We start from the raw sequence: 9,358 nt of genomic DNA on the forward strand, positions 1-9,358 counted from the left end.
GTCCTGTAGATAAGTAAATAAAATATGTACATTGAACGCTAACATCCTGGGAAAGAGGTGAAGAAGACAGGGGAGGTAGCAGGTAACATTGAGTGCATGTCTCATCTTCCTTAACAGGAACTAGCACCTAGTGCTTAGAATTCATAAGCCTCTGAGCAGTTCAGAGTGGTTTCCTTTGGGACTTGGGTAGAGGAGACTCACCCACACTAGTTCTTCTACACATTTCAAAAATAACTGAGCTATGCAGGTGTGTTACTGTGAAAGAAAGAAATCAAAATTGAGGTAGGCAAGTGAACGAGTTTAATGGCCAATGGCCAATCACTGCAGGATCTCACACTTGGACCTTGTAGGAGACTGAAGTGTGGTGTGCTGGTCAATGAAGCACAGTCCTGAATTTCCATGGGGGCTGTTTCAGCAGTTCACATCCACATCGACATTCACCAACTGATTGATGCTAATTCTAGATCTCCCTGGCAGAACAATATCTCATAGCCAAACTAAAGAGTGGGGACTCACATAAGGTCCCCAGCTGTCTCTTCTAGGGTTAAAACAGCATGGCATGTGCCGGTAACTTTTCCCAGTTTTGTATGGAGGGGGACAAGGAGGTCTTGGGGTGGGTCTAAAAACCCCTGTCAACATACTTAAAAGCTTTAATACCTGGGTCCCCATGAAACCCTACTTACCCAGATTAACCCAGAAATCTGGGAAAGAATGGGGTTTTTTAATGTCATTCATAAAATTAGGGTTGCTGACAAAAAAGTTGAACTTTGAAGGGCCAAAGCCATGTTCCTGTTCTCTAGTTTCTTCCCTGAGTCCACTCAGGATGGGTGTCAACCTAGTTCTAAATTTGCCCTAGCTGTGTTAGCTAAGAATGTGAACCACTAACATCCCCCTATGCAGGCATGATTTATTTACTATGCAGCATCAGAAGATGTATCTGTGACAAGAAAACAAACAAACACACCGGGTCCCCCCCTACGAGAAAAAGAACTAGTTGTTCAAAGCGAAGAGTCAGGATTGAGTCAATGAGACCCCTTTGCCCCAAGCTGATGAGCTGAGGGGTTTGTTTCGATCCTGACTCTTGTGTAACCCTTACAGGACATTTGACAAAGCTTCCTTCCACTGATTTAGTCTTGCCTCTCCCTGTCCCTTTTACCACGAATCTGCATGCATGCTCCTAGTAGACTGTATTTAGCCATAAAAAGATATCTTTTCTGTCTTTCCTAGAGTGTTCTGGGTTTTGCCATGCTATATAGAACCATTTTGTACCTCCTGAGGAGAGCCATCCTGGAAATGCTAAAAGTCAGAGCTTGCATTATCATGGTCTAGAGTTCTTCTGGCCCAGAAGATCTCAACCTGTGTTATCATAACCCCTTTGAGGATCGAATGACCCTTTCACAGGGAGTCACCTAAGACCTTCCTGCATATCAGATATTACATTAGGATTCATAACCATAGCAAAATTACAGTTATGAAGTAGCAACGAAAATTACTTTATAGCTGGGAGTTCACCACAACATGAGGAACTGTATTAAGGGGATGCAGCTTTAGGAAGGCTGAGAACCACTGCTGTAATGGGAGTCACTGGACATACAGAGGATATTGCTTAGCCAGCATGGTGGTAGGGTGTGATAGGAAGCCAGACTTGGGGTTTCAGATATTGACAGCTCACCTTGTGTCTTGGCCTTGCAGGTTTAGTCTCCACTGCCAGCTGCCATGGACAAGCAGAACAGCAAGCTACGTCCTGAGGTGCTGCAGGACCTGCAGAATCACAAGGAGTTCACCGACCATGAGCTTCAGGAGTGGTACATGGGCTTCCTCAATGACTGTCCCACTGGCCACCTGACCGTGGACAATTTCAAGATCCAGCCCAACTTCTTCCCCTACAGAGATGCCTCCAAGCTCACTGAACATGTCTTCCATACCTTTGACACCAACAGTGACAGCACTATCAACTCCCGAGTGTTCATCATTGCTGTGAGCATGACCTCTTGGGGCAAGCTCGAGCAGAAGGTCAAGTGGGCCTTCAGCATGTCTGACCTAGACAGCAATGGCTACATCAGCTGCAGTGAAATGCTGGAGATAGTGCAGGTACCTGCACTTGACATGGCCTGGAGCATGGGGAGTGCAGGGATCCAGGACCCCCATCCCCGACCCCATACACCAGGCCAGGTCATTCCTCTGCCCACTTGCTACCTGGTGTACTAAAGGACTGCATGTCTTTGCAGAGAATAACATAAAAGCCAAGCATCTATCGATTGCTTGCTGGGCATCCGGCCCCAGCTGAGCTCATCCATCACACATTTCTATCAAATGGGTCTTTTTTTTTAACTTCTAATGAGATCTGAGGCTCAGATAGGTGATTAAGAATTGTCAAAGTGGCCAGGCATGGTGGTGCATGCCTTTAATCCCAGCACTCGGGAGGCAGAGGCAGGAGGATTTCTGAGTTTGTGGCCAGCCTGGTCTACAAAGTGAGTGCCAGCATCTGCCAGGACTACACAGAGAAACCCTGTATCGAGAAACAAACAAACAAACAAACAAAAAAGAATTGTCAAAGCAAGAACTGGGAAAATGGCTCAGTTGGGATGAACACTTGATACTCAGCATGACGACCTAAGTTCTAATCCCAATACCCACAGAAAAGCCAGGAGTGGCTGAGCATGCCCAAAACCCTAGAACTAGGGGACAAGTGAGTCCCAGAAGCTTGCTGAGCAGGCAGCCTAGCTACAATGGTAAGCCCCGGCCTGGTTCAGTGAGAGAGAAATGGGAACATTGTGAACACTGGGATTCCTGTTTGGCCTCTGCACGGGTGGGTGTTCATCTGCACACACATGTATAGCATACACACACATTAGCTGTCTGTAGGGCTTCCTATAGAAATCAGAACGACACAGTAAAGGATGAGTCAGCAGTCAGTTCTTCACAGGAGTGATGCTTATGTGCACCCTGCATCCTTCCTGCTCCATGCTCTAAACCATCTCTGTATTTGGTCCAGTGAGCTGACTCTGTGGGTAAAGGTGCATGCTACCAAGCCTGGCAGCCTGGGTTCGATCCCTAAGACCCACATGGTAGGAAAAGAGAACCAGCTTCCACAAGTTGTCCTCTGAATTCCATGTGAGGTCATTTCTCCCAAATAAATAATTACATACATCCATAAAATAAGTAAAGTAGTTATATACAGTGACTAATACAATGGCTATAGATGTTAATAATAATTTGTATTATTTGGGAAATAACAAGAAACTGTCTGTGTACCTCCAGTTTCATTTTTTAGACTATTTCCCACCTGTAGTTTGTTGAATCTGCAGATTCAGGACCCATGGGTAGGCAGGGCTCAATGTATTTCCCCTTTGACCTTCCCTCCAGGATTTCCCAGCTCCCACCAAAGATCCTCCTTTCAGACAAACGCTTTCCCCAACAACCTCCCCTCTACTCTGAACCAAGGAGCCCTCCTTTCTTCCACGCCCCAGCTGTATCCTGTGTTCTTGAATGTCACTTAAACTTTCCCGGCTCCCTTTGCCCAGCACCTTGTCTGTGAGACTTGTTCTGATGAGAGAAGGGTCCTGACTTTGCCCTGTCCATGCTTCTTGGTTAGCTGAGCAAGGACCATAACCCACCCTCTGTCCTCCAGAGCACACTCACAGATGCCCCTTTGCAGGCCATCTACAAGATGAAGATGCCTGAGGACAAGTCCATGCCCTAGAAGTGAACAGATGAGATCTTCAGGAAGATGGACACAAACAATGAAGGTAGGAAACATGGCAGGAGTGAGCAGGTGGGGTGAGAGGAGAGAATTGGGAGAGGGAGTAGGGGTGGGGAGAGGGAAGTAAATGAGCCTATGAAACTGTTGATTGCACAGAGGTGTTTGGGATACACTCTCTTCCCTACGCATGCCTGCACTTTTCAAGCCCACTTGATTCTGCTCTGATTGAGGGACAAGAATTCAGTGTCTAGTACACCTAGCCTGCATCCTGCACCCTTCCTAGGGCTCTATTACCATGGGCATGCCAGTAGACCCTCTGACCTGCAGGCTTCATCCGCGTTGACTGAGTTAGGGTTTCCATTGCCTTGATGAATCACCGTGGCCACAAGCAACTTGGGGAGGAACGGGTTTATTCACTCACAGTTTCCACATAACAGTTCATCATCAAAAGCAGTGAGGGCAGGACTCAAACAGGACAGGAACCTGAAGGCAGGAGCTGATACAGAGACCATGAAAGGGTTGCTACTTCCTGGCTTGCTCCCCATGGCTTGCTCAGCCTGCTTCCTTATAGAACTCAGAATCACTAGCTCAGGGTTGTACCACCTACACTGGACTGGGCTCTGCTCCATCAATCACTAGTTAAGAAAATACCCTCTGGTCAGGCATGGTGGCACATGTCTTTAATCGGAGCTCATAGGAGACAGGAGGCACTCTGTGAGTTCAAGGCTAACCTGGTTAAAAAAGGGAGTTCTAGGGCAGCCAGGGCTGTTACACAGAGAAGCCCTGTTTCAATAAACAAAACAAAACAAAAGGGAGGAAAGGAGGGAGAGAGGGAGGGAGAGAGACAGACACACACACAGAGAGAGAGAGAGAGAGAGAGAGAGAGAGAGAGAGAATGAGAGAGAAAGAGTGAGAGAGAAGAATGCCCTACAGGTTTTCCTGCAGACATTTTATACAGACATTTTCACAACTGAAGCTCACTCTTCTCATAACTATAACTTGTATTAAGCTGACATAAAATTAGCTAGCACACATGTTGACAGAAAGAGTCATTTTACTATTTCCACAAGTATATATGCAGAGGGGAGGAGGGTCACACTGGTGGCTGAAAGGTGAGACACTGAATCAAGAGGTGTTGAGTCTTGAGATTCTGAGAGGCCATCAAGGCCATCATCCTGGGATGAGAGGCATCCCGGATACTCATGGGGCTCATCAACCATAAAAACCACTGAGCCTCATCTTACCTAGGACTCTGAGGTTCTACCACAGCTGCAAAATTGCAGGTCTCAGGAGCAGGTGAGGTGGTGAGAGGTCCTGCTGTGCCTTGGCTGAGTTTCTCACAGGACCTCAGCAAGGATGAGGTAGCTGCATGGTGAGTTGGTTCTGCCAGTCTGTAGCTTTGTAGAGCCAAGACTGGTTGGGTTTTGTTCCAACAGGAAATGCAGCATTAAGGCATGAAAGACTCCCCCGGTCGCACTGAGATTGAATGTAAGCTAATGTACAGGAAAGAGCAATGAACAGCCTCCAATGCTCTGTGCAGGTGAGCTGAGGACCAGGCTCAGAGGGTCTCAAGGCTTCCATGGAAGAGCAAAAGCTTTCCAGACATCAAGGAAATGCTTTTCAAAACCTGTCCGCACACAATGAAATGCAGCCTCTTTCCTGGTGCTGCCTTTCAGCCATTTTCTAAAGTGTTCTTTACTCTCTTGTGTACTCTGACACGGAGGCTTGTGTTCCAACAGACCAAACTGAGGATGCCCACTTCCCAAGCCTGTCTTTCTTCTCCGTGAAATGGGGATAAGCCCACTGGCGTGGGTATGAGTCTAAAGTAGCACTATGTTGGTGGCACACTTAACATGGAGGGCCATTTTTTCTGATTGTCAAAGCCAGGACCTTCACCAGTTTCAGAATGGAGACTGTGTCCCCACTGTGCACTTGTCCAATTGTATGTGTCTCACAATGGAGGCCATTGAGCGCATACTCTGCCCTCTAAGCCAGGGGCCACCTGCTAGCACTCAAGAGAGGAGAAGTCTGGGCTGTCAGAGAAACTGGTCCAGAAAACCACAAGAATAGGACAGCAAAGGTGGATAGCTCTCAACACCCGAAGCTCACATGATTCTACACTAGGGGGCGCTGTGATAGTTTTAACTGTCAACTTGACTCAGTTTAGAATCACCTCAGAAGTCTTTTTTTTTTATTTTTTATTGTAGATTTAGTATTTATTTTCTACATGAGCGTTTAGCTGAATGTATGTTTGTGTGATATGTTAGAGGCCAGGAAAGGGCACTGGGTCGCCCTGGAACTGGAGTTACAAATGATTGGGAACCACCCTATGGATGCTGGGGACTTTATCCAGGACCCTCTGCAAAAGCAGCAACTGCTCTTAACTGCTGAACCATCTCATCAGCCATAAAGGAGAGTCATTTTTGCTTGTTGGTTTGTTTTTTAGAGACAAGGTTTCTCTGTGTAGCCCTGGCTGTCCTGGAACTTTCTGTTTAGACCATGTTGGCTTCAAACCCAGAGATCCACCAGTCTGCCTCCTGAGTACTGGGATTAAAGATGTGTGCCACCACTGCTCAGCTCAGAAGAATCTTAATAAAGAATTATCTAAATCAGTGGTTCTCAACCTATGGGTTCCAACCCCTTTGGGGGATCAAATGAACTTTTCCCAGAGGTGGCATAAGACCAACAGAAAACACAAATATTCATATTTAGATTCATAACAATAGTGTAATCACAGTTGTGAAGTAGCAGTGAAAATAATCTTATGGTTGAGGGTCACTACAACACAAGGAACTGCATTAAAGGGTCACAGCATTAGAAAAGCTGAGAACCATCCATCTAGATCATGGCAGTCTATGAGCATGCCTGTTGGGGGTTGTGTTGATGGTTAATTGATGTGGGAAACCCCATTACCATTCTCTAGACAGGGGGCCTGAACAGTGTAATAAAGGCAATAGAAGAGTATCAGAAAAAAAAAGTGCAGAGTATCATTATGAGCCAGGTGCTCATAACTCTATTCTCTCTGCCCTGTGAGGTTTTAAAGCCTTGACTTCCTGAAGTGATGAATTGTAACCTAGAAGTAAACCAAAGAAAACTTCCTCCTTTAAGTTGCTTTTAGTCAGGGGATTTTTATCACAGTAACAGAAATGTAATTTGACCTGCAGCCATTATTTGTCTTGTCTCCCCAGATGCCCCAGATCGTGGTGGCTCTCCAGGCCTCTAGGTGGGGCTATCAGCTTACTTCAGGCCCCAGAGTTCATTACCAAACCTAACCTCATGACTAGTGCTCAATTCCCCACTACCTACACCTTGAAAGGAGAACCAGCTCTTACAAGTTGTCCTCTGACCACTTGTGTGCCTCAAAATGGCATATGTCCCAATATATGTGTGTTGTGTATGTGTGTGTGTGTATGTGTGTCTCTGTGTGTGTGTGTGAGAGAGAGAGAGAGAGGGAGAGAGAGAGAGAGAGAAAGAGAGAGAGAGAGAGAGAGGGAGAGGGAGAGAGAGAGAGAAGAGACTGGACATTGTCCATTTTCCAGAGGGTTCCAGACTTTAACCAGAGCACTGGCTAATCCTAAGTCTCCCTCTTCCATTCCTCAGGCAAAATGTCCCTGGAAGAATTCAACAAAGGTGCCAAGAGGAATCCATCCATTGTCCGGTTGCTGCAGTGAGATCCCAGCAGTGCTAGCCAGTTCTGAGTGGAATGGGCTTTACACAGTTGTGTGAAACACAGGCTTGACCTGCCATCTTCAGCTTTGCTTGCAAAAGTGGACTTCTCCATGATTTCTCCTGCTCTCTCAGGACCTGGGTCCAGGCAGCACATCACACTCACCTGGTCTGGCTGGATGCAGCTCCCTCCTCTATTTGATCCCATAGATGTCCCTCCTCCTTCAGTCCAGGCTGGCTCCTTCTAATGGTTCAAGTGTTCTCAGCTGTATGCCTCTTTCCCTGCCCACAGAGGGCCTGGAAGCCCTTAAGGACACCAGACAGGACTTTTCAGTATCTTACCAAGACCAGCTGATTTATTCTATGTTCCCAGGTGACTTTGTGAGGATGAAGAAGATGGACAGTAGATAGGCAAACCCTTCCTATTCATGGCTCCACCTCCCTTGTTCATTTTCTCTGACCAAAGCTGCTTTAATGTATATACCGTGGTATCCTTACTTTTAATATATAAGTTTTGTATAAAGTGAGGTCTAGCCCCTCTTTTTATTTTATTTTATTTTTTAATTTTTATTGGTTTCTTTTCCGCTCAAGTACACTTTAGAAATAACATTTAGACACAGGCACGTGCACGCACACACACACACATTTACATGCTCACACGTGCACATATACAGACACACAGACACACAGCCGCACTGCTTCTCTCATGAAGGGCTTTCCCTTGCTTCCTTTAGTTGCTTTATATAAAATGCAAAGCTTTCAGGGGGCTCGGGGAAGGGGACTGGTTCCCTGACATCCTTGAGCAAAGATGCATAGCACTTGAGAAACAGGTCATCCAGTTTCAAGTTCTTTAGCCCCTCTTTTTAAAGCTTCTGACTGCCTTTAAAGCATGGTCCCCTGTGGCCTGTGATTCTCCCCACCCCCAAGTCTGGCTGTTGTGTGGTATTTATGTATTCATTTGCCTAATTACACAGGAGATACATGCATGCCCAAGGCTGTGTACATCTGCCCTCCATCCTGCAAATACAGGTGTTCCTGTGTGCTCCATCCTTCCTTTCTATTGGTCTGGCATATTAAAATGATCAAATAAACCAAGGTCTGTGAGTTTCCTGTGTTGCCACAAGCACCCTGTTCATGGTTCACTCTCCCGTGAGTGTGGGGATGAAGCAGATAAGTGGTGAACATGGAGAAAGACCTTGAATGTCTGGAACAGCCGAGAATTTAGTCAGAGTAGTCCATGCCAGCCTTTCCCCACTCAGTGGGTTCCACACACAGCAAGGCCATTGGCCCTTCTGCTTAAAGCCACAGAACCTGTAGACTGAGACCCAGACCGTCTGATGATGTTCAGGAAGCACCCACTGAGCATCTGTCCTTGGTGAGCACTGGAAACTCTGAGATTGGCCAGACATCGTCTTTGCTCCCACCTCACTTCAAGGAGAAAGGTGCTGTTGGCTAGAAGGTGTTTTAGATATTGGACAGAAACAGTCCCTCAGGGCCAAACAGGGCATGTGCCTTGGCTAATGTCACCCAGCACTCTTGAAAGCAGTCCATCGGCTCGGCTCACATGGCCTGGGTACACCTGAGTGGTAGGCCGGCACTTAAAGAAAGGGAAACTAGGCATATGAAAGAGAAATGGAGCCAAGACAAAGTTCTGATCAAGGCTCAAATATTCAATGGCTACTGCACTTATAAGGGGGCGGGGAGGAGCATTCCCACCACTTCATCCTTGGAGACTAGAACCAACTGCAGGTGATGACCTGCAGGATAGGGCATAGTCTCCAGAATACCTCTGGGGCCTCTCAGCAGGTAGCAGTATCTTGAAGAGAAACAGAGACAGTGTCTGAACAATTGAGTGATCTAGGGAGGAAGGCTCCACCCTAGGTAATCTCCTTAGTGACAGCAAGGTCCAGGTCTGGCTCAGCCAGCTTCAGGCTGAGGGAAGGTTACAATATCCTCCCTGTTATTAATATTTTTTAAAAAACTGGACTG

At 46.7% G+C, this 9,358-nt stretch overlaps 1 protein-coding gene across 1 annotated transcript in view; it reads left to right on the top strand.

The window, feature by feature from the left end:
- The window catches only part of Gm9265 (predicted gene 9265), a 34,142-nt gene extending 25,663 nt beyond the window's left edge, over positions 1-8,479 (top strand). Inside the window, exons 3-4 of the mRNA XM_017315276.1 lie at positions 1,693-2,091; positions 7,304-8,479. Coding sequence (XP_017170765.1) covers positions 1,717-2,091; positions 7,304-7,429 — 501 coding nt within the window. The 5' untranslated portion in view covers positions 1,693-1,716 and the 3' untranslated portion in view covers positions 7,430-8,479. The remainder of the gene's footprint in view (positions 1-1,692; positions 2,092-7,303) is intronic.
- Positions 8,480-9,358: the final 879 nt, after the last annotated feature.

This window comes from Mus musculus, chromosome 12 (assembly GCF_000001635.26).
Source record: "Mus musculus strain C57BL/6J chromosome 12, GRCm38.p6 C57BL/6J".
NCBI classification, from domain to species: domain Eukaryota; kingdom Metazoa; phylum Chordata; class Mammalia; order Rodentia; family Muridae; genus Mus; species Mus musculus.